The sequence below is a fragment of the Temnothorax nylanderi genome, unplaced genomic scaffold (assembly GCF_030848795.1).
Source record: "Temnothorax nylanderi isolate EJ_2023f unplaced genomic scaffold, tnyl_v1.0 TNYL_tig0034_pilon, whole genome shotgun sequence".
Classification (NCBI taxonomy): Eukaryota; Metazoa; Arthropoda; class Insecta; order Hymenoptera; family Formicidae; genus Temnothorax; species Temnothorax nylanderi.
In genome coordinates this window covers 743,107-769,915 of record NW_027249096.1, presented here as the reverse complement: position 1 = coordinate 769,915, position 26,809 = coordinate 743,107, and the positions used below count along the sequence as shown (strand labels likewise).

The window sequence follows — 26,809 nt, the reverse complement described above, 5'->3', positions numbered from 1 at the left end:
TGTTCAGAGCTGGTGGCGGTATTCGTGCATTCTATGCTTATCCGCCGTAACGGAGAGGGAAATTATTAAGCAGTTATATCAGTTATATCTAATTGCGTATTTAACGCAAAGAAATTTTCGCTGCGGGGTATTACTCGGCATCATATTATATCCATTGTTTATTCATTTTGTTCGTTATCTCGAACAAAGATACAGTCAGCGCAATAGAATGGCGTGCGTTTTCGCTTACCCGCGACTCCTGTTCGTTAGCGTAACGTTCAATTAGCGATTACTTTGTTTGCCGGAATTATCATCTCGCGTGTCCCGACGAAATCATTAACGGTCGACTTTTAGCTCGGCTGCGAGCCGTCGGTTCGCCCCGATTGATCTAACACGCGATCACATTACAAATACCGGGTCCGCGCACGTAATAAATACGAGGCGCTGCAAGCCGGACGGCTCGCAACAGCGTATACAACGACTAATGAGTTCGTAATACAAAGATTTCTAATATGGCTCTCGATAGTCGGACTCGGGATAATAATGTCAGGCTGCTACGTCCCCGATTGCTTCATGAAGCGCGCGAGGCAGCCGGAAAGAGAAGCGCAAGTGGGGCACTCTTGAAACGGATGAGCAGGTGAACGGGCGTAAATCAGGGTAGACTCGAGTCGCGGCACGGAAAGGGAGAAGATGGAAGGGGGACCGAAAAGAAAGAGAAAGAGAGAGAAAGGGAGGACAGGAAGAAACGGAAGATAAAGAGGGGGATAAGAGGGAGCTGGCAAGATAGAGCGAGAACGAAAGAGGACGGACAGAAGCGGAGCAGTTCTTGCAACGGCGCGGAGGGGGGGGGGGGGCAGCAAGATTGGAAGCGTCCGATGCTGGATCGCGACCAGCTGCTGTCACCGACCTGCCTGGTAGACAGCCAGATTATTGCACGGAGCCTCCATGGACCACGGATGTACGCTGAGTTTGCTATCTGTCCGTAGCGATAGAGTGGTCGATTTTGAAACATAAAGTGAAAACCACACGTCAGATTTTACGAATAGTAATATCTTGGAGAATTGGTATTGAATTATTCGAAGTAACAGAATGCCAAAAATAGTTGGCTCGCCCACGAATATATTCGCTCCAATGTGAACGACTAAGATGTCTCGATTATTTGTTGGAACTGTCCACGGTTTGACACGGCAGTGAAATATAAATATTGTATGTCGCGCTGTTAATAAACTCTCGAAGACATCGTTAAAGTGGCGTGCTGATGTACGCGCGCTGCGATTCGCACCTTGTCGATCGAATTGTTGATTGCCACTTGACCTCACGCTATCTCGCATCGCTCCCGCGCGGTGAACGAAACGACATAAAGCAAAGAGAGTTGGTTACTTTCATACAGGACTAAATGATCGAAGGAGGCGCTAGACCGATAGAAACCGTCCTGACCAATAAATCTCCCTGCATACATTCCCGGCCGTAATGTGCTCTGCCGCGAGAATTATGCGCAATTGATAAGACACGACGCAAAAGTGTAATTTACGACATCGTTTGCACGCGATGTAATTGACTATAAATGAAATTGTAAAAGAGAGATAGCAGAACTTCGGATGTCGATCCATCTCGAAGTTTATAACAGTTGAACGTCTTGCGTGCAACTTCGTCAGCTTGTAATTTAGCAGAAAACATTCCTTCTGATAGACGCGTGAGATATTTTGTTTGGTATTGGACTAAATTACAATAATATAAAAATGTAGTGCATATAAGTACACATGCACTCACACACAAAACTTGTGTAATTCTCCAAGGGAGTACTTGAAAACTTCCGTTACACATTCGCGAGTTCGATCGGCAGCGCGCTCTTTTCGCGTGACGAAGTTTAATTTGGAAATTCCCGCGTGAGAACTCGTTCTTCGAATGTGGGTAATGCGTGACACCGTGGAATCGGTGCTAGGCGGCAAGGTGTTGAAGCTAAAGGGCTCGTATTTTTGTCGCGGCCTGAGCTCGTCGTTGTCGGCGCGGCGAGCCCCTTTTCGGGCACGGTGGCGATAAATCCGTATCTTTATGAAACGCGCCGTCGGACGTTGCTGCCTATAGTGGCTTCTTTTGTTCGGTTAAATGTTCCGTAGCTCCGGGCCGGCTGCTCTCGATCTCTCTTTCGCCTCCATCCGTCGGTCCGGCATGCCTTCCCCTGCCTTTTCTTGTACAGGCATTGTATTTGGGCCGCGCGATCTCTCTCCAACACTTCCATCAATCTCTTTTTCGCGGTACTACATGTTGCTAAAATTAGAATTAATTATTCCCGGGGGAATAACTCTTAAAAAAGAAAAAGATATGACTTTTGGGACAAACGGGTAGCACAGATTTTTAGCACAGATAAAAAATATAATACGTGACTTTGTTGGAATCGCGATGTCATCAAAGGTTAATATTCGGAGAAAGTGTATATTTTATGCGGCACTTACTGTTAGTAGCCGCGAGAAATCGCGCGTTTATGATCGGAAGCGTCTCCCGAGTGATTTTATAGCTACAGATAAGAGCCGCGATTAAATCCGTTTCAACGATTCAATTACGAATATTTATGGGTTATTAATTTATTTCTAGGTGAAAGCGAGTGTTATGTAAATAGACTGTCTACGCGTTAATCGAATTATCCTTATCAATCGAACTTTGTTAATAGATTCTTATTAAGGACGAAATTAAGGCAATATAAGTAAAGTTTCTATCTCGCGCCCACAGAAAATCGGTTTTAACCCTTTGTGGAAGCTGTTATCCAGCACTTAGATATTTTGTGTATCCATATAAAGGCCCCTAACGTTCCAATCTTATCGTGACGAGGGACCGTGAGTTCGGTCGGAACCCATATAAATTATCGTTACGAATTTCGAAACACTCCACCTCCTCCCCTCCTCCCACTCCTTTCTCTGTTCTTTCTCCTTTATTCTGAAGCTTGCTGCTGCCCGTTTCTCCAACAATTTGGTAGGAATTTAATGCGTTGCATCGTAATAAGGAGACATGGCAAGCGGAGAAGCGGCTCCTAATCAAAGAATGGCGGTAATCATCGAAAATAATGTCCCAACATTTCATAGACCTTTAAAGCCAACATAGGTGGCTTGGCTTAAGCAACTGAGGCGTGATGGGCAATAAATTGTTGGCACCTACGCGCGAGCGTCATGCTCGTGTTTTTTCTTTCTCTTCGTCCTGCTCGGTTGAGACGATTTCCGCTTTGTCTTTTTCTTCTCGGCTGAGAGATCACCGATTTGAGACACCTTAAAACAATAATGAGGGGGATTGCTCGTTGTTAATGCGTTGCCTTTTTGCGAGACGTTTTGGATCCGTGACTGATGGAATAAAGTTACGAACGTACAGCGATTAAAGATATACAGACGGATGTATCGTATCTCGGCGACTGCTTTCGTAAATGGACAATCGTAAAGATATTTCGATCACTGAACGTGAAAATTATTTCGATACAAAATTGAAAAAGAATATGTTAGTCGGAGAAGCGCTCCGTCAATATGTCGCACTCGGATAAAAGTTACTTTTTGGCTAATCATTAAGCACAATGGACATGATGTAACGGTGTAACGTCTTTCGGAATTACTAGAACTATTACGGTATATTATTCTCCCGTTTGCAAAGAAATACATGACAATGTACGCATATGAATATACATCGAGACGACTTCGAAAAGATATTTCTCGCGCAAAAAATTGCGCAGACTTATTGTATTGTATGTGAAATGTAAATGTCTTAATATCTTAACGTCGCACTGAAACTGACAAAGTTTCATGCAAAAATTGAATTTGAATTGACGTGTTACGTAGCTGAAAATGAATATGTAACTGTCAATGCACATTGCGCTATATTCTTCTATGTTTTATGGAAAACAATGATTGACAGATGTTTTCACGAGCTCATTTTGTAAACTCTATACAAAATAAACGTCTTGAAATGATACACGTGGCGCGATCAATGTAGATCGCGCCACGTGTATCATTTCTGTCATCGTGTATCTACGAGTAGAAACAATATTTCTTAATTGCTTTATAGAAATATGACAGATGCAACCTAAGATGAGTATTCTGTCAAAGAGACACGACGTGAAAATAACTTTGGATTCGTCTAAATAAGTCTCATCAGTCTAAATAATATTGTATGTTATATAAGAGTGTCCGTATAATTGTAAGAAACAAGTTTTAATTCACTTACTCACTATTTCACTTAAGTTTTAATTTGATTTAATATTTAAAAAAGAACATTGTCCACGAAATAACTCGAACGCTGTATTAGACATTGCTATGTGATTAAATTATTGCATCTTTTTTTTTACATTTTGCATACAATATTGGAAACAATATTTATTAAATGTTTGTTCTCGTTTGCGGATTATGACAAATAAATACTAGCAATTATCTAAAGTCGTTGTCTGGAAAGGAAAGCAAATATTAGATCCTCGCCGCATTGCCGCCACTCGAGAGACGCAATTATCGGATATTCGTAAAAAGGCAAAAGAAGAGGGCAACAAGACGGCGGTGATGCGACCGATACCGTTAGCGCAGCCTATAATAAAGTAAATAAAGAGTCCGACCGACGACTTGACTCTTCGCTGAGGCGAATCGCATTTTTATTTCCCTCCGTCTCCGACCAAGAGGGGACGAAAAAGAATCGTTACACCCTCGAACCAGTTCGGAGGCAGCCTGTTGGTTCGCCACTCGTTACGCATTATCATTCTCGATATCATCCGTTGATTATGTAATTGACGGGCAGCAAGCTCTTCGTTCTTCACTAATTCCATGCCACCTGCCGATTCATCATCTCTTGGTGTGCCACCATCTCTTTTTACAAAGTCATTCTTCTTGCATTCTAATCATTAGCAAATATAGAATATGAGATAAAATCGTTTATGAGCATTTTAGATATATCAAGACTACAAGGTTTAAGACTTTATTTCTTTATCTTGTTTTTCATCCTTTAATATACTTAAACGTTCTTGTATTTATAAAATCTATAGTTATAGAATTTCAAAGTTTTGTAAGAAAATGGAAAAGATGTATAAATCTTTTCTACTAATTGCAAAGTTATTAAAAATGAGCAAAGAAATCAGTAAAACCATTAATTAATAATGTTATACAACTTTTTTTAATCGTTTAAATATTGACTTTTCGAAAGAAAAATTATAATGTATGTCGTCGATAAAACTGATGCATAACAAACTAATTTTTATATTCTTCCCATTTTCTAAAAAAAAAAAAAAAATATCTTCAATAGACTACTCAATCTTACCTGATATCTTGAGTTATATTTATACAGCATTATAAAATAGATAATCAGTTTTTGTGAAATATTAATTTTTTTTATATTTAATTCGATTTAATCAAAAGTTTTATGTAGCAGAGAAAGTGAGATATTTTCGTGTTACATAAGATTTGCTGTTCGAATATCTATTTATTTTTATAATAAATTTGCGACCTGTTTATCACCTGTTTCATTTTGTCGCGTATCATTTCGTGCATTTTTTCCTTTAATAACGAATTAACATTCTGAATAGTAGACTTTTCCTGAAGTGTAAAATGCATAAAACGTAATGATAAGTAACTGAAACATATTATAAAAGTTGTTTATAAATACGCGGAGTTGCTTTTATCAATAGTGCGAATTTTGCTTTCTTCAATTTATTCGATAGGTAAAGTGAAACATTTAGTCAGTTTTATTATTGCGTTTCTCAATATCAAGTAACATTTTAATTTCGTGCAAAAAAATAGGCCGCTTCTAGTATAGAAATTAACACTTCTTTTTTTTCTGTGTATTTTTCTGTGTATTAATTAAACTTGCCTAATCAAATGCAATAACTGTGAAACAGTCTCCATAATTCGATAGCTCGAATTTATAAGAAGGCAAAAACGCGTGACATTTATTATAAACATTATACCACTTGATGTTTCCGGTGAAAACGTACAAGATAGAAATTATTATTGCACAGTCTGAAAAAAAAGCAGCAATTATAAGATCTTTTTCGTCTTGCGCTGGCAACTTTGATACTATTAAGCATCTGCAATGGAACATAACGGGAACTAAACATTCAACCACAGTCTATTAGTCAGGAAATTTAGACATAAACGATTTATTTCATTATATAAAATATATGTATACATAAATTGGAATCTCAGGAAAATAGTAGGCCGACCATTTAATTTCACCAAGTATTTCCAGGATTAGATCTAATCACTTTTATTGGAGATGATGTTCAGTCATGCGATTTTCCGTTGTGACACGTATATATTATAATTTACTTCACCGGCCATTCGACCGGGACTCTTGTCGGCATTTGCGTATTTTAATCGCGCATGCACGCGACTGGAAAGGGTTGCGGACATAGAAGGCCATACTCGTCGCTTGACGCACGACAGTTTCTCCGCCCAATTATTATCATTGAGCCGCGACACCTGTAGCGAGCTGGATCTGCGCGGCGCCGCCTTTCTATCAAGCTGGACAGAAGCCACGCATTAATGTCCTCACACCCGGCAGGGCATTGTTCTCGTTAAATAGGGCGAGCGACTCGTATGCCGCGAGCTGCGATAATCACTGGCGCGGCGGTGCCGGCGGGTGCATCTGCATACAAGTCAGTAATGCAAGCGAGCGAGCGAGCGAGCGAGTGAACGAACGAACGAGCGGAGCGGAGCGTCCGGTGACAACGGGTAAGGGGATCAGTCCGTAAATGTAAACTTGAACGAGTGCCGCAAAAAGCGCGCGACTTCTACGTCGGGCGAAGGGCCGTTTGTCTGGCTAGAGGCCGGAACGAGCGGAGGCTCGGCTCTTCTCCCTTGCCTCGAGCCGGTGCATGCTCTTGTGCTCCGTTCCCAATGCTCTTCTCTGCCGTTTGTGTAGTATCTTCCTCTCCTCGCCTCCCGCTCCGTCCCTCCTCTTGTGCTCCTCTTCTTCCGTCTCCGCGCTCATCGCTCCCCCTGCCACCCTCGCTAACCATCTCCGCCGTTCTATCTATCTTGCCTGTTTCGTTTCTTGTGCCGCTCATCTCCATTCCGTCCACGCTGTTCACCCTTTTTCTCGCGGCAGCCGCCGCAATCCCGGAAAATGCGCTCGCGCGCGCGCCTCTGAACCGCTTCGCTCGTTCGCTTAGCCACGGCCGACGAGACTTTCTCCGCGGCGAAACGTTCGTTTCGAGAGCACCTGTTTAGGGGATACCGTGACGATGCAGAGAAGGTTTCTAGAAGCGTACGAAAAGCGTTCCTCTCGGAAATTCGGGACTGCACAAACGTGCAGACAAAAATGAAATTATACATGTAATATGTGTGTAGTACTTTTATTTCTCAGAAACAAAATACATATAAAAAAATTACACTGTACTTCTTCATATTAAACATAATGTGTTTCTGAAACTGAAATATTCTTGAATGAGTACCGTTTGAATGGTTTTTCGAACCTCATTTCTTAAGCACGCGTGAATAATTAGCTCGGATAAGAAACGAGCATGTTGTCAGTCTTTTCTCTTTACACGCTTTATTAACTCTCTAGTCTAGACGTACGAAGGATACGAACAGAAGAGCTATTGTGCACGTTGTTCGGCATTCATCTTGTAAGCTTTTGCGACTGGGCATTTGCTCGTCGGTATGATTTCGTTTTTAACTTGTAATTATGCGGTACACGTTGTAGAGAATAGTATTGTTACGATCCGCTGAAGCTAGTGTGTCAAATCTGCTACCTATCCCACAGATTCTTTCTGTCCATAATACCGCTATGTAGAATGTAAATTATGAAATACCGTAGCGCGATATAAGATATGTAATTAATTATATTCGAGTAGCAGCTACATTCTCGGAACTTATCAAGTATTTTACAACATAGTCGATATCTAGAGTTTAGTTTCATCTTCGCCTTTATTCATACTTTAAGTATAATCGATTGATAATTTTGACGACATCGATCAATCCTGCCGCTATCAGACCACCTAACGTGATCTAATATCATTCATCGTTTATGATGTATCTCGCGTTTCTTTCCTTCACTTCCCTTTTTCCGTTCTTTCCTTCTTCTCGCCGCTATATCCTCCTCCATTTTTCGCGTTGTGCTTCTTCCGGCGAGAAGGCAGCAAAAGGCAGCGATGCAGTCGGTGGAGGAAGAGCATTCGGTGAATTGAATTATTTAAAGCCCGCGCAAGAACAGGCGTCTTTTATGAGTGGCTCCACACAATGCCGGCTTTGTGCCTCTCGGATACACGTGTTGCGTGCGCGCGTTCATGTACGCGGCGCGGCCACGTCGCCCGGCATGAATGTGCTAATAATGAAGGTAAATTTGTTCCGAGGAGTCATTAATTAAAGTATTTTGTAACAAGGCGACGTCCGCCGCCACACCGTCGCGGCTTCTCCGCCCGCAATGTCGGGCTTTCTTTCCACCCTACACGTTACATAACGCACGGGGTGGTTCAGAATTATTACTTGTAGGGACCAGAGATACTGCATTTTAAGCTTTCTGTACATAGAAATCAACGAATGGCCCTCTTAAACTTATTACAGTAAAGAAACTTATTATACAGAAAGTAAGAACACAATTGATAATGATATTTCTTTAGAAGAGAGATTACTCATTAGTGCTTGTTTAAAAATTATAAAGAGGAAGATGGTAACTCTGACGCATTCTATATCTGTGTATTATGGACCCGCCGTCCATGTGTCGCGTGTGGGTGTGTGGTGTGTGTGTGTGTGTCGCGCGAGAACGCGAATAGAGGATAGAAGAATCGGTAGCAAGAACGGTACGTATAAATAAAGGTGGCGATCATAGAATTGCTAATGTTCCAAAGAGAGAGAGAAGAGAGAGAGAGAGAGAGAGAGAGAGAGAGAGAGAGAGAGAGAGAGAGAGAGAGAGAGAGAGAGAGAGAGAGAGAGAGAGAGAGAGAGAGAGAGAGAGAGAGAGATATATTATTCTTTTCAAAAGATGACAGGGCATAGAACTTGGCGCAAGACTTTTCAGCAGGTTGCGAGAGATTGGGGGGTGGGGAGTTGAAAAAGACGGTAAGGGTGACGGAAGGACCGCAACGATGGATGGTGCTGGTGGTGGAATGGCCAACCTCTCGTATCTCTTCTCTTTGCACGGACTTCACGGTTCCGTGTGTACAAGTCCGCGCAAGCGGGCTCTCCCGCACCCGCCATACTTATATATTACTTGTCGAGACGCGACGCATGTACATACACACCGAAATCGCATACACACATGCGTGCACGGGCAACGCACAAACGAGCGGGTTTGCGTGAATACGTACATTATGTGTCTATACAAAACAAGCGGCCACCAGTAATTCAAAGGCCCCCATTCAAGACTCCGTCTCTATTCTTGCTCTCGCGTTTGTAAACCATTTCATTTGCCCCTCACCGGAGCGTATACTAATAACTAATAAGGAACTGCTCCCGGACTTTTAAACGCCAACAACGTGGCGTGGCATTGCCTTCATTATACGGGAAACTAGCGCGCGCGGCCAGCAGCAGCGGCTTTGATATTGTCTCGAGTCTCGACTGACTCGGAAAACGATGAACAATAAGCGTAGTAAGCTGATTCAGAGTATAAAACGTTATCCATCTGTCGCGCGATGTTTTATCCGTTTCTGACCGAATAGCGAAAGAAGAGCAACGAAGCTATCAAATGTGAATGAATTAATCATCTGTGCGGAGAAAAACTGCTTTGTAGCATAATTCAAATATTGATCCACGGTTTCTTATCAAATAAAGTCTATTCTGCTCAGCTTATTACGCTTTTCTATATTGTTTTGCCTTGTTCAATTGCTCTGTAAGCTGTGAATGTATTTCAGCACATTACAAAATTTTAATGATACCCGTTGGTTGTTTTTATTTCGCTATTTTTTAAACTAAAAATCGTTTTCTTACTAATAGATTGCATAAATCTTTTTTCACTGACTTAACTTCTTTCATTTCTTTCATCTATACTTATAATACGTCATAATTTGTATTTGTCAACTATGCAGGATTTTTTTTATTGCTGCTAGTTTAATAAGAATCTTTCTGGACCAATAACATAGTTAATAATCGATGTAAAAATATGGCATAAAAAAGATAAAAATACTGATAATTTTATTTGTATAAGAAAAATGAATCAATCTTTATTTATTTGTTTATGATACATTTGTATATTATAAATGATACTTATCGCTTAAGACGATCTATCATTAGCGCTATTAAGGCATATCCTTCTCAAAACATACGAAAACTCTAATATATTACTGATGTTTTATTCATAAAACTATCCACACTCTACTGGTTATATCGCATTAAATAAATATTCGTTTAATGAACTTTAAGATAAAGTTTTAATAAGCTAACATATCTAATTTCTTTTTCACAATTATTATTGTATTTGCTAGCCTAATTAAAAAAATTATAATGCGCAATATTAGTTATCCACTTGGAATGTTGATAAATATTTATATTTCATTAAGATTTTGATAATTGACCATTGGAAACGTGATTTATATTACCTACGTACATTGTTAAATTTATATTTTTTAATCGCGCATTTTATATTATACATATTTTACTACATATATTAAAAATTATATAATAATAAGAATAGTGAAAAAAATTTAATTTAAGAATTCTTAAAATTAAGATTGAAGGAACTGACGATTTTTTTTAACTGAAAAAATTAATAACAAGTCATAATTATTTTCTTTTCGCGATAGTTGGCTTCTGAAACTTCTGTGATCTATTAAGAACAAATATCGAGAAGATGTATGTATAACGAGTGGACATGAAAAAGAGCTTAACATGTAATTACAGCCATACCGTTTGTTCTTATCGTTATCAAAGATGGAAGAAGGATTACGTGTCTACCCTAGACGACGTCACGATGGTGGAATCAAGTACCATGTTTCGTTTTTGCGTTGGTAGATAGCGAGTATACATTTATACCTCATCGTAAGCGAGACCATGGGCATCGTAAATGTGAAGTACGCGCGAAGTCACGCTGGTATGCGAGTTACGTCACCTGCGACGCCATCACGTGAAGACACACTCGGGGATCGGACCGAGGTGTCCTTGGTGGACACCTGTCGGGACGCCCCGTCGTCGATGGGACGATTATCGAATGACGAAAGCGAGCACGAGCGCAGTTACGAAGGCGGGGTTGGAGGAGTCGATGGAACGGAGGTGAGAGGGCAAGGGGAGAAAAACACCCTCTTGCACTCGAAGGTCGATGAAATTTCAGCCTCGGCTGAGAGATCGGCCGGTAAATTGACGAAGGGCGAATGCGCCAGAGGCTCTCTCTCTCTCTCTTTCTCTCTCTTTCTCTCTGTCCCCAACCCCCCTGCCGCTAATCCACCCCTGTTCCTCCGTCTGCCTCCCCGCGGGACGCAGTAAGCCTCCGACCGACTAGATTGACGTCAGACAGAGGAAACGGCCCCGCGCCTAGTGATTGTCATTTTCCGGCCAGCATCCGGACTGCATGCTTTTTCTCCGTTTGCGCTCTTTTCCTCCGCGCCTGCTCGTAATTATTTTTTACGATTAAGTGCGCCGCCGTCTGTATGTACGCCCGTTTCGGAACTGGTACTGATTGCCATCCCGCCGTAGAGTGTCCTCAGCCAAAGCTTCGGAATTGTCCCGAGCTCGAGTTCGATTTGTTTCTTTCCTCTTTTTGTTTCTAGGTGATTCAATCGATTGCTGGATCGTATAAACAGTCAAAGAGGCACATTCTCGTTGCACTGCATTTCGGCATCCTGATCGCTTTTTCTGAGACAATCTATAGTTAGCAAAATTTAATTATCCAAAGCGATGAAGCTGCCTCTTTTCTTTTGGTCATGGATTTCTATTTACTAGAAGATAAATTCACCGAAGATTTTTTAGGATGCTAAAAATACATTTTGTTATAATCTGAGTGCGGTCTGGCAAAGATTTCTGTTGCGGAAGAAAGAATGATCTTCTCGGCCGAGCGTTTGTTCTTTGTGGTAAAGGGAGCAAGCGGTGATCTCAATGGAGGCTCGACTCCATAAATAACCCTCGCAACAAGGATTAGCTCCCCTTTCGTCCGGTTCATTGTAAATTAATTACCTGGAAATGAGAAATCTCCGGTATACATTTTTCTTGGCAGCAGACGCATTCAGCGGGAGATAAAAGCCACTCTTTGAGCCACGGCCTAATCGTTTTTTCATCGATATATCGCGGAGCATTGCCGTTTTCTAAAACTGAAACCGTAAGGCCAGCGTGTTTCCAGCGTTGTTGACACGAGATGCACATGTGTTAGGATAAATTGATACCTTCACGCGGCACAAATAGCACTTCAAAGTCCACAAACCTTTGCCATCAAATGGAGCTACGAATTTATGTCTCTGATTGAATCAATACAACGGCAGATACATCATTTCTAACATTAGTCGGAATTTATATCACCCGTCTGGCGATGAAGATTTTTAAACTTCTGCTGTTTATGTGCATTTAGCAAAGTCAATGTTAGATGGAGTTTACGAACATCGATAAGAGAAATGGCGAAGAAAGCACATGTATGTGAATTGTTCTTTCGTGGATGGGTCGCGACGAAAATTCGCAAGGTTCTACTAATTGAATTAGAAAACAATTGTTACTCGTTATATACGATGTGTACACGTTACACGGACGCATATAGACAATTGCGGAGAAGCCTTGCGCGTTTCAACGCATATCGGCGCCTACGCAACTGCGCGCGGCCATGGTGGAATTTTCACCTGCTCAAACACTGCCCGGGCCGTCAAGCTCGCCGTGTCATTGTATTTGCATTATTATGTTAATCACAACGTACGGCAGTAACAATACGTCAACCTCGATTTAGGAAGCGACTCGAAAAGGAACATATAGCTGAACAAATATTAACTGAGCAAATCATTAGTTTCCTCCTCACCTCCTCCTTTATGTCGGACGGCGTTTGTTCGAGGAGTCTTGAGGCATATACGCGTCGCGTCAAGCAATACATCGATTTCAAGAGACTCGCGAAGTAGCTAGCCCCATAATTTGCAAACTGACAATGAGCTTAGCTCAATGCGGATGCCACGAAATGCCACCGACGAAACCGCGAATAATCCACAGGGAACGATTACGCAACCGTGTAATTTACAAATTTTTATTCTTGTCTGCCTGTCAAATATATTCAATGTATAAAAATGAAAAACTTGTAATACCGAAATGATAAAACATTGAGAAGAATATTATACTTTAATTCTTTTTGGCCTCTTTTATTGTTGTTCAAATTTTATTTATATATATAATATATATAAAATCAAGTTAAAAAAAGAAATCTAGAGCAAGTTTATTAAAAATTTAGATTCAAAAATAGCGATAAAATTTACCGCGTACACATATATTTTTAACATGTAACAAATATAGGTAATCGAAGATATTTACCTGTGCATAGCGGAAAACCACAATTGCACGAATAAACAAGGACTATTAGAGCGGCATTTTCTTGCGCTTGAACAAATCGCACATAACTAGAAAACCGCGGCACAATTAAACGAGGCGAAGTAGAGTCGAACGGAAACAAGAACGTCGCATCCAACGGCGAAATGGTCCTCGACGGACTAATGATGGCGCGCGGCACGCGTCGTCTGTATGCCGCTAAAAAAAACGATATTGATCGTCAATCCGCCGATGCGAAACGTGCTTGAGAGACTCGTGGCGCTAATCACGTTAGCATAGCGCCGCTGGTCGAAAGCGACCGAATGGAGGAGTCGAAAAGTGTGCTCGGCGGTGGCCACTCGTCGACGTGCAAAAGCCACCCCCCCAATACAATATTCGTCGCGAATCTACGATACGCGAGTTCCCATCAACGAGGAGAATTGGCTCTACTGTGAAACAAATAAATCTGTTGATTCGGACCGCGAGTTTGATAAAGCTATTTATACCCGTACTTTTTATGGAAGTGAAAGAGAGAGAATTTATTCGATAAACCAAGTATGTGAGAGATTTTCATTTTATTAAAAAAATATTTTGTGCATGTATCTATAAAACAGTTTTTTTGACATTATGTCATGCTTTTAAATGCATACAAACTTCAAGACATAAACGAGATATTTTAATCTTTGTAGAGATCAATCTTGACGACACTCTTGACTGGTGGACTCTGTCGGACCGTCGCCGTCGTTTGCCATTCCGACTATTCGTCTGTTCCTCACAAATAACCCCCTTCTATCTCCGTTCGTCCCGCTGTGACGTGTAATGCAATTACGATTGTTGTTTGAATGAACAATCAAGCGCCCTCGAGGCGCGCCTCCAATCATTCAATTTCTGTTCAATCGACTTCTCTACTCTTATACGCGCGCTCGCGCATGGCAGCCAGTTCCCGCGACCCCTTCTTCTTTCTCTTGAGAATCATCCAGAAAGAGAAGAGAATTAAGAAAGAGAGAGAAAGAAGCAAAAAGGGGGTTGACACATCGAAGGATAAAGAGGGAGTGGGCGAACGTACACGGTCGCGGAGGGGGGGGACCATGCGCGGACCCGCGATTATTGTCGCTTTCCCGACTGACAAAGTAACTGCGCCGGAATACTTCTTATTTCCTGCCGCTGACAGGGCGCGTATTACGAGAAAAGAAAGCTAATAACAGCCACCGCGCCGCCGCCTCGTCGTTCGGCTACCTGCATTGACGGGCGCGCCTCGCAGACCCGTCCCGGGTTACATCGCCGTCCCCCGATCCCTCGTCCCCCTGACCCTCGCTATTGATTTGTGCTGGTGGAATCGGGTACGCGCGCGTGTGTAGCAGAGACAGGCATGTGAAACCCGGTTATTAGTTCCCTGCGGGAGAGCGGATCTCTTCTCCTTCTTTCTCTCTTTTCTCTCTTTCTCTCCTCCCTCTTTCTCGCTCACTCATTCTTCTCGATTTCTGAAGGTACCGTACGAAACTCCTCGATTGAAGAGAGGAAGATGGGAAGAACCGCAGAGAAGGAGAGGTCGAGAGGCCGTCTATTATTTCATCCGTGACGTCATTGCCGCAAGCATTTGCTCGATGTTAACGTGAACGTGACGTCGCAAGTCGTCGATGGGCTGTTTTACGCGGTGGTGCTGATACCAGCCGCGGGGGAACGCGCGATTAACGAGCTTGGCTTGTCGTAAAGGGCTCTCGCGATCATAATACGTTGCTCATCCTGGTCATATCCCGATGAAACGCGGATATTTATAGGCATGATGAATGAAACGATAAATCCCATAAACTTATACAGATAAATCGTACAAGCGCAAACACGAATGGTCGAATTCTCGCTTATTTATAATAATTTTTTGTGATCCAATATGCGAATATTAAATGTTATATTTTTATTTTAATATTGTCGATTTTATTGTCGAAGATCGAAAGATGATCATCGTGTCGAGGCGAAATCTTGGCCCGATTTGACGCCGTCGATTTCTTTTCCGGATTCCGAGATTTATGCAGACTTTGAGATACGTCGTTAATATCCGTGCCAATAAATCGACGCGAAACCTGGCAAACCTGTTTCAATCGTGCCCGCTTTGGGTTTTTATGTCGCAATTTAAATGATTAAAAGAAGAACTACATAGCATAATCATTGTTCGAAATCACCATCACTATGTATAAACCCTTTTTCTGTTGTGCTCTATTCTCACTTTATATCTTACGTCTATAATTTGTGTCTCTTTAAATTTCTAGTAGACGTAGCGATCATAAAATGCTAATAATGTTGCTTTAATAGTATCGTTTCCACGTCGCGCAAAATTACGCCATAAACCCCTACGTTTCACGAGTTCTACTGTACTTTCACGATATCATTAATACACTTACGAGCGTATTATAGGCCCCGGGGCTGAGGGCCCGAAATATAACGAGAAATAAAAATGAGATGCAAGAAGCGACTCTCTCGCGAGGGACACACCGTGTGTATCGCCTTAAAGAAACAAATTCTCGTTCGTGCGAGGTGCAAAGTGTAACGGGTCAATTATCGTGTTTACACGGGGAGTACAGTAACCGGCGATTTCTCGGAGTACAAATACCGGTAACTTAGTTAAGGCTGCGCTCACGTTCGGATCTAGAGCGGAGACGACTCAACGGAGGAAGAGGCGGGGGAAAACACCGAGATACTGGAGGAGAAGAGAATGGGCGAGGGACGATAAGTCAGAGAAGAGAGGAAGAGAGATCAGCGATGAGCGTACATATGTGTGTACGTATCCGTGTATACGTGAATACCAGCGTGTACGTATAGTGATCGGCGGTGAGGGGGGCAGCCGGTGGCGAGGGGGCGGAAGGGGACGAATGGGTGAACGGGTGAACGGCCTGCCGCGTCCTTGCGAGCCACCTGACCACACCGGCCGTGCCGCCACCACTCGGCCTCTCCAGCATCCTTCCAGCAGCTCGGACTCGCCTTCCAACCGGCAAACCACTCGTCCACTGAACTACCTGACCGATCGCATACATTCGCGGTTCCTCTGCGCCGATTCCCGCGTGTACTTCGATTGTTCTCCGGCCATTCGTTATTCGAAAACGCTAAAGGTGATCGCCATCGACTTCGAATGCAGGTCTCGTCACCTAACTTGATAGCAAGCTCTGAAGTTTCACGACACTACTTATAACGATTCGACATCTACTTTCTTACCTGTTTTTTTAATTATACTTTAATTTTTACATAATTCTCTGAGACATTTACATAAATGTATATATCATAATTATCATATTAATTTAATGTATATATTATATTAATCTAAAAAGGGATAATTTATGGTTTGCAATGGGACAACTATTATATTTATAAATTATATCCTTACATTCATATATAAATGCGTGTAACAATAACAATAAATTTTTTATGCCTGTGAAATAGTAAATAGTAATATATCAAAGAATAGTAAATGTTTAACATATTTTAGAATATGTTAGAGGCAATAATATATTCGCTACGCGTGGGCGAAGGACCCAATTATAATTTTACGTCGGTTTCAGGTACCTGTTCCATGCAAAAGTCCTGCGTCCAAAAGTGGTTGTCTTTATGTTGCATGCTTCCTTATTTCCAGAAAACGCCTACGCGCTATTAGCATATTACCGCGATATCTTACCTTTCTGGGGGGGGGGGGGGGAGAACTGTCCGCTTTAATATAACTTGTCTACTTGCGCATAACATGTACGGCACAATACATACGTGCTCTTGTATCATGCATGCTTGTATCGATTGATCATTCGGCATTTATTCGCATATATTGATTGTTTTGTTCGAGCCTTCTCTATAATGAATCGCTATTTACAAAACGCATTATTCTACCTATCTTTGCGACTGATCTATGACGCGAAGCGATTTCTACATCTTACTTTACTATGCACTATCTAATCCAGTATTAAGTTCCTGCTTATCTCAATTACCGGTTTTAATTGCTCTGCAGTTTATTGCGACATACACATCTCTCCATGTACCCTTATATACGTAATCATTCAACAATACAACATTGCGTAAATGTGCACTTAAAACGAGTATAATTTTTTTACGTTATGTAATATATTATGCCGTAGCATTCCGTTCTTTTCGTTCCTACCGAATGATATCAATCCCGATTTATTCTAAAGATATCATTGGTGCCATTGGCACTAAAGTCGCGCTAAATAATCTCCATTGCAAACTATGGCGACTTGGATCGCCACTGACAAATATATAGTCGTGAAACGAAAGCGAGATCGGTACTTTCGATCGCGATATGTGCGCTTGATGCTTCATAACGACCGCGCTCATAAAGAAGAGACGATCCACGGCGGTGTACCACCGTCGATGATTTGTTGCGCCTTCCTGGCACGGCGAGGAATAAACTGGAACGCGCGCGGCGTTTATATACCGGCGGCACGACGTCCCCCTGGCACATCGAACTCTCATTATTGCTAGATGCTTCCATCACAAACTTCCGTGCCGTGCGCGTCTCTATCCGTCCATTTGCGCGTAATCCAAACTGATTTTATGTACTCTCTCGAAGCGTTCCGTATGCCGTTGACTCCAATCTTCTCACCCTTGGGCTCTGACGCTCTAGTACCACTTTCTTACCCGGTCGAAAGTGGCTATTTAGCGTCTTTATGGCTTCTCACTGCCTAGAAACCGTAGTACGCCCGCGGCTATATCGCTTCACGCTCGCGAATTTATCAACCGCCGTATTAGCGCGGCACGATCCTCCGTATCCGCGTGTATTCTCGTTCGCTGATTATCATATATATTTTTTCACTTATTATCTATTGCATATTTCTCTACATAATTTGATGCTCGTGCGATACATTCGTTTGACAAAATACAAAAAAATAGAAAAGGAAATGTATCATCTTTATTGGAAGTAGAGAAATTAAGTTACAGTTCTATTGTTATGTAATTTCGTATTGATCTGCAATAAGTGAATTGCAGTTTGTTTGATTTTCGAAGAAAATTAATTCGCGTTACGATTTAGCAACGTCACGATCGCGCGGACATCGTTTTTACTTCACGGATGGTTGAAACTCGGCTGAACGATTACATGCTTCACGGTGGTATCCTGTCGAAGCATGTAACCACTATTGGTTCGACAGAGACCGTAGGTTACGGAAAGATCCTCAGGGCTAATGATCCATCACCTCCTGATTCTAAAGTCCGAAGTGGCTACTTAACGACTTTACGGCTGCTTGCTACCCAGGAACGCCCACGTGCCACAGGTAAACCTCGCCGACGCGCCTGCGAATTGATCAACCGGTCTATTGATAGAGCGGGGCGCTACCTGCGATCTTCCGGAATGAAAAACGATATAATCCTACCAGTTTTCGAGAAAGGAGTGCCTAAAGGCCAACGACTTCCGTTCGCTAAATCGAATGATGAAATCTTTTTATTATTCTTATCGAACTTTTATGCGCAAAATAAAATTTTAATTCTTTTTGAAAGTTATTTTAATACAAGAAATCTGTTTTCTGAAATTAAATATAATATGAACAAATATTATTCTTAATTACAATATATGTTAATAATATAAACAACTGAATAAAAGATCTGTTATAATTAGTAGGTTTTGAGACACTAATCGTGTCCACTTAAATACTTGACGTGACAAAGAGTTGACGTCATTTTATTATACATATGCAAAATAAAGAGTTGGAGGGATATTTCATTAAAAAATAAAAATTGCTGCTTAATAAAACATTATTTCATTCAGCTATGATATTTTACTATAATTGCACTATATATCTAATGAAATGACATCAAACATTTGCCAGATACTTAATTGATTTTTACGCGGTTATAAATTACAAAAGAGGAAGAGAGAAGAATGTTTAGTGGACATTATATTTTCTCAAGACGATTCATTTAACATCGTCGGATTCCATGCGACTGCAGGAATGCCGGCGTTTCAAGTCTAAAACGTTAAACCATAGAAGGTGCATGGGAGAGAAAGACAGAGAAGGAGAACAGCGAAATGGAGAAGAAAAAGACAATGACGTAGTACCTACCTTCGTAGGAATCTCGTGTCATCTACCAGGTTCTTCTCTCCTCCTACCTCTGAATCATCGTTCTTTGTCTTCTCCCAGGATCTTTCGTATCCGTGGGTAACCAACCGCAAATCGCCAATCCTTCGACCCCGATATAACGAATTCTAGATAGTGTTTAACGGGACGTCTTCTTTTTTGTCATTATTTGAATGGAAGCTATTATGACGCTATAATGACCTCCTTATATATTCACGTTCGAAGTTACCGCATAATTTTTCGAAATTTTACGTAGGTAATTGTCTAACAATATTACTGAAAATAAAAATTGTTACAATATAAGTGTTTTGATTATCTATCTTTAATCTTTTGTTCGTAATGAAGTGATTTAAGATTGAAATCGATCAACGCTACATTTTATTTATTTTCTTTTACTCTTTCAATTATGAACTTTATTATATTTACTCTCTTTACTTTTTGTGGAAATGGATGGGATGGTTAATAGTTCTATCTTATCGTGTTTTCTGTCTATTAACTTAAGTGACTTAAGAATATACGCCTATGCATTGTTATCTCTTGTTATCTTGCAACCATGCATTTTTGAAATTTATTTTTTTTCTTCTTCGCTTTGAACAATCCCGATCCGTTCAAATTGTGTAACATTAAACCGGAATCCGCTGATTTATGGCCAACAAAATGCTGGCACGTGTCTCATGCTGAGTCTTCTAGTTTTTATCCAATGAATATATTATATCATGAAGATCGTACAATAAAATAATTAAAATTGATATAAAAAGCATGAATAACAAATAACTTGATGCAGAATTTAATTCTGCAACGACGGTGAAATTTGATTATCGCTATCCTTCAACGTCAGTGACTATTCCGTGTGATCGGATCAGAAGTTTAACAAGGTTTGAGAACCAGTTGTAACAATCCGCACGAGTGATAAAAGTAGAAATAATAGATAATATGTGAGAACGTTAGAGGATATAATTCTAAATGTGTTACACGCGAATGTTTGTCAAAGGTTAAACGGCGCGGAATGACGTTTCGCATTATTCGTCAAGCTGACCAAGATTCTTTCTTGTTCGCAGGATCGTGCGCTTCCTGATGTTCGCCATAATTGTACGACGGTGGACGGGGTCGATACGGCCGTAAACCCGATCAGCTGGAAGGAGATTCGAACCCGGTGAGTCAAACGGCACCTGCTTATTGTGCTTATTCATTCGGGACGCGGCTATTCGCCCGTGTACAATGTGACTTAATGGAACCCATAAAGACCTTTAACATTACTATGAAATCTATCGCCGCAGTCTGACTACAAACCAATGAGACTTATCGGCGATGCTTCCCCTAGCGATATACCTCCGCGTAGCATGTTCGCGAATATGACACGTATCCATTATACCGAGCCGTTGCGCCTGCATATAGTTACAAGCGTATTTCAATTGAAATCATGTTAACGTAATCATATAATAGCATTTTTTAACTTTAGCAATCCGCACTTCCTGTTACACTCATCAAATGGATTCTAGAATCCACAATATTTTATACCCGTCTACTTCTCTCAGTTTTTATCTAGCAGAAATGAGATTGATATCTTTTTATTGAAGTATTAGGACAATAATTTTCGTTCCGTGAAAGGAATTGTCATGTTAGGAACCTATGATATCTCACTTCTCTTTACTGATATGCTATCGAAATAATTTATATTTCGCTCGTAAATATGACTCAAGATTGGCTTTTGCGGCAATTGATTACTTCGAATCGTTCGTTTGACAATACGAATGAGTGATTTTACTCAAGATGATCAGCGCGAAAAATAGGATTTGCTTAGAGTCGCGCACGTGACGGCATAACGACAAGGAGAAAAATACATGCCGTATACCTGACTACTCGATGTTCGGTCCAAGTATTCACACACAGGCACGCGCGGACAATTACGGACGGCGGGACACGGTTTTACAATAAGTCAATTCGTTACAAGCTGCGTAAGAACAGCCTAACGCCTAAAAAAGACCCCAGGCTGGATATAGTTATTGCGGCTGTACACATGAACAGGTCGACCCGGTCGAGTGAGATCAAAAGAGAGACGAAGAACGAAAGATGGAAGGAGAAAGTAAAGAAGAATGGACGAGCGAGAAAGAGGGAGAGATTTTCGCGATGGAAACAGGAAGGGAAAAAGGGGGCGCAGAAACGAAGTACACGTATATGACGGCATCGAGCGGCGATAAATACATGAAAGAGAGGAAGAGAGCAGCGAGGCACGAAGAGCGAGAAAAGAGAGAGAGAGAGAGAGAGAGAAAGAGATGAGGATGTACAATAATCGAACGCACTCGCAACGCAGTTGTTTGCAAAAGAGCGATATCTAATCGGCGAAATACTCGTCGAAAAGTAAACCCAAGAACAGGGTGGAGCACGCATATATCGTTTCTCCTCGTCGCTCACGGATGGTTTCATCCGTTCGTCTCTCGCTCGTTCATGAACGGGTTATGCGCGCCGGAGAGCCTCTCCTGGCGGCAATACCTGCCGCGCGCGGTGCACAGCACGCCCCGTTCGGACCGTGTGGACCCATTTGGTGGTATCTATATACTCATGTATGTGCCCGCACACATATGTACGCGTCTTCGGTGTGCGCACATACACGGTAAGGTGCACGCGAACGCGCGTACGCACACTCGCGCACTTCGCGCCGGCAAACATGTATTGCCGTATATACTACCACCGAGTATTGTATAATGCAGCCATTGATGGCCGTCCTCTCTTTCACGCACGCGATCTGTTGCAGTCGCTGCAACCCGTGTCCGGTGACAGCCTCCAGTGTCCAGTCTCCCTCCCGGTGAGTGTCCACAAGATTTATTTTCCCAGGCGATATACGGGGTGTCGTCGTGAAAACGGAAAATCCGGCCTGGCGCCAAATTCATACGCCGGATACGATTACGAGAATAATGATTATCGGACGTTTTCAGGACGGCGATCTAAGCGGAAGTACTATTTTGTGAGGTGTGACTTTGTGGATTGGATATTTCTCGCATTTTTTATTGCGCGCATTCGAACATTCAGATTCTTATCCATTGTCAGAAATGGAATCGATTGGGTATGTAAAACTATATTAGCGTTTAATTATACGCTTGTTATGCTAGCAAAAACAAACCGCAAAGATCCAATTAATAATTCCTAATTGTTAGTTATACATAATATACTGTGTCATTATTGTCATTTCTATTAATCTTCTTAATTTATAAGAAACATTTTAATTAAAACTTGATTTACGGTTTAATTATCAGACAAAATTGAAAATTTTGATAAATAGACAATATATAATTTAATTCTTAATCACTGCTAAATTTTATGTATACGGCTTTATTTTATATATATTTAATTCTGCATTCGACGACAAAGATATACATAATATTTGGAAGTTGCTAAATTGCACTAAAATGGCCTAATCAAAATCTCACAAGTGAAAAATCTTCATTCAAAGAATTCATTAGTATTATAGTAACGGCAGAGCATTCTGTACATCACACGATATATTACGGGAAACGAACTTTTACTTGCAATCCGTCTCGCCAGTGGCAATTTCTGTTGATATTATATTACGACAAAGCGGAAGCGAGCTACTAAGAGCTTACGTAACATCCAAGTTCCGTCGTCGCTCGCGCAAGATCGACTCGAGACAAGAAGCGTGGCGAGAGCAAACCTTCTTCCCGGTCGCGCTCGCGACTTTCGCCATTAATCGCGCGTACGTCGTCGGGGGTATCGTCGTTATTTTCTCGATCGCGATCTCGCCGTCTCTCCCTCACTTTCCAAGCGCTGTCTTTCTCGGGCGTCCGCGATACTTAACGAGCAGATCACTTTCAGTCATGGTGTGTACAATCGCGATCACTTTACAAGCGCAACGAATCGCCACGGGACCGTGCGAGTCGCGGAAGATTGCGATCGCCGTACGGCGGCCAGTTCGGCGAGAGGAAACGTTTCTCGCCGATCTCTCGTAGGTGGTGAACGAGTTACGATTCGCGCGCGGCGATTTGCACACCACCAAGGAAACGTTGAAAACGGCGGGAAACGATCGGGACACCCGTTGAGTCGTCGATCGCTCCGCCACTCGCGAACGCGCGAAATTGCGTAAACGAAATTGAATTACCGTCCATTGCGAGAACGGGAAATTCGCGGGCACGGTTCGATTTATTGGACGATTGCTGATGGATACCTACCGAATGGCTGTCATTTTGCGGATAACTAAAAAGAAAAAAAAAATTGTTGACGGTCCTCGTTCCATCGCGCGCGGAAGACGATTTAATCGTATTTTGATTGTCCATGTTGTACGACATCGTCGTAAGAAATATCCGGTTTTGTTATATTTAGATCTAGAGATGTTATATTATTTTTGTTTTGTTTTTTAATGGCGAACATTTTTTGGCATACAATGACGTAATGCGAATTCACATAATGAGATTTCTCGAACATCGATTTCCCATTCTCGGATACGGATGTCGCGTTCGGCGCGATATTGACATGCCGCTACCAACGGCAAAACGCTAAGTAAATAGCGCGTAGCTACGAGTACTCCGGTATCGTCGTTCCATCTCACACTTGTCAATAAACCTGTAGTATCAGCGTATCTTCCAAGGCGACGATAAAATGTTGCACGTTTAGCTCGAGATTTTCGACGATGGGAAAGAGAGCCGCTTAATCTTATCGTTCCTTTGTGCAAATAGTACAATGATGATTCGCGATTACGCCGTATGTCGCGACGTCCGACGAAGCAAATTCCGACGCTCCCGCTAATTTTATTTCTTCGTTTCTTCGGCGAAAAAAGCGGGTCGGAGCCGCGAGCATTAAATTGGTAACAATCTGGGCGCGAGGAGCATCACAAAGAAGTCATCCCGGTACGCTCGTAAACTATAGCAAAAAATGATATTTTCTTTGGCATTTGTTAGTCATAATTCTGGTGTGCTCTTTCCTTTAACAATTATTAAAGTCGCTTTGCGTGAGAAAGTGAAAAAGGAGAGAGAAGACGATACATAGAATCTGTCCATTTATCTTGTCTTATGGAAAAAAAGAAGCTGGAGAAACGCGACAAAACACTCTATATGTTTGTGAAATACAGTATGGACCAAAATGAAACGGCGCGCGATTTTTATTGCAACATTTTTATTTTTATACAAAAAGGTATCTTTGTTATCTTCGTTCGAAAACACGAGCATCAGTCATCACGCATTATTATCGATAACTCAAATTTTTGGCAACAACAAATGCTTTAAGAATATCGTGCTTCGATGACATACGATACAACTCTGTGCGTTTGAAAATCTCAATTGCCTGCAGACAGCGAGTCAGAATAATAAAAGCGAATTGAAAATATGCGAAGAATGCATTAAGAATATATGCTGTAGATAGAGCTACACAGAGGCAAGCGAACCGACTTGCGGAGAGGAAAAGAAGAAAAAGAAGTTGAAACGCGCGCTTTTGTCGGTACGTCATTACGACATCCGGTCACCGTATGGTCGTTAAAGTGACACAAATGGTGTTTCAAAAATATCAAGCAAAATATGAATCCGAGTAGAAATAACATCACGCCATGCTGTTGTTGCGATGTTTGCGATATCTTTTTGCACTCATTATACTCAATAATTTATTCCTTTAAGCCTCGTGTTCTCTGAGAATAATATAAAAATATTATTCTCAGCTTAATGAAGGAAATATGTTAATTAAATAAATAAAATAGTACATCACATAATATTCATGTTTGTTCAAAATTGGCATAACATTTATTTATATTTATTGTTTTTGCCGAAACAATTTCAAACGCGCATATATCTGTTCGAGTATAATGAAAAGAAGAAGGATTAGCGGCATCGAAGAATCAGATTGTTTAGAATACATCGCCCAAGGATTAACACACTCTCGCGAGATTATGCCGATCCTGGGAAGCTTGTCTATTTAATTCTCGATTTATGCGGAACTCGCCGGCCGTTCAGCGTGTGACCCATAGCGGCCGTTGTCGACTTTAATCGGGGCCCGTGTGCGTGGAACAGCCGATCGTGAATCTGCTGTTGACGCCGATCCGAGAGAGCCGGCCTCCTTGACAAAAAAAAAGTAGGCAAGCATAATCGTAAAGTGCGAATGTTATTCTCCGGGCGATGAGCGAGGCCGCGAAAGAAAGAGGCGAAGGGGCAGTATTTTTTCGGCGCGTATAATGGAACGCCATGGAGAATAAAAATTCCACGTCGCGACAGAGATCTCGGGCGATTCCGGCTTAAAGCTTGAGATTGACGTTCGAGGACCGTTACAAAACGGTGATTCACAAAGCAGCGTTTATCGCATAATTAGTCAACTTTGCTATTACCAATATCGTATCAAATCAATGCAAGAATTTATTTCCATCGAGACGGGATCGGCCGGGCTGCGGGCAATATTTCTCGTTTTCTTGCTTTAGCATTTTGCACGTCAAAATCTTTTCATCATTCCTTCGTTGAATTCGTCAATAAATTCAAAGGAAAACTAAAGATCGGCGCACCCCTCGACCAGTATTCGAGCGTGGCGCCGGATTCCATCGAGCACGTCAATTGCGAATGATCGACGAACTAAGGACGAAACAGGGACGAGCTCGGTCGGCCGAATTGCACAAGCGGATTATACGTTTTCCTTCGTAATAAAACACGGGAGGTCTCAAAGGGAAAATAATGTCTCCCTGATTACTCGCCTCGATTCAACCCGCTACTCCTCCTCTCCCTTCCCGACGCCTCTTTCGCGCTGTTTCTCTTTGCAGGGATATAACTTCCCGGTCCTTTCTGCCTGGGACTTTGTTGAAATGGGGATTAAAACGATGTTTGCGCGAAAGCCAAAAGCATTACCGACTTTATCTTTCGAATTGCACCGTATTACTTTTCCTTTTATCTTCCGGCGCTTCTGTGATATTTGTTTCCTTAATTTCAGTCGGGCCGACGGAGGAAGGTATCTTGTGCTCTATAAGATTATATTTGTAAGAATTAAAATACGGAGTCAGCTTTTCCGTAAATGTAGTGCGATGCAAATTACATAAAACGAAATTATTTTTAATTTAGAGATACATTCATAATGATTGAATTTTAGAATACGTTTTTTATCAAATCGTTTTTTATGTTGCGTATTACGTAACTTTTAAACGTCGAACATGTATCACAGCTTTAATCGAGATAGCATATTAAAAAAGTTGATTTTATGGAATATTTAGTTTTTCTGCAAAGTATTTTTTTATCCTGATGACGTATTTTATTATTTATATATGATGACGATAATAGTGTTATATTACTTTTGTGTTATATATTTTCATAATGATTCGAACGTTGGCCTGTCGTTCGTAATCATAAACCGGTTGGACGACAATGCAAACTCCTATTTTTAAAAACTCGCCTCCAAAGAAAGAATTGCAATCTATAAAATTCC

General features: G+C 41.5%; 1 protein-coding gene across 4 annotated transcripts in view; it reads left to right on the top strand.

Moving 5' to 3' along the window:
• Positions 1-26,809, top strand: part of Sox102f (transcription factor Sox102F) — a 157,565-nt gene that overhangs the window by 27,524 nt on the left and 103,232 nt on the right. For 3 of the 4 annotated variants that reach the window (XM_071703184.1, XM_071703180.1, XM_071703185.1), the window contains one exon: positions 20,473-20,567. In XM_071703184.1, coding sequence (XP_071559285.1) covers positions 20,473-20,567 — 95 coding nt within the window. Of the gene's footprint in view, positions 1-20,472; positions 20,568-22,173; positions 22,218-22,347; positions 22,476-26,809 lie in introns of those variants that run through there. The other variant, XM_071703182.1, reaches the window with a different exon arrangement.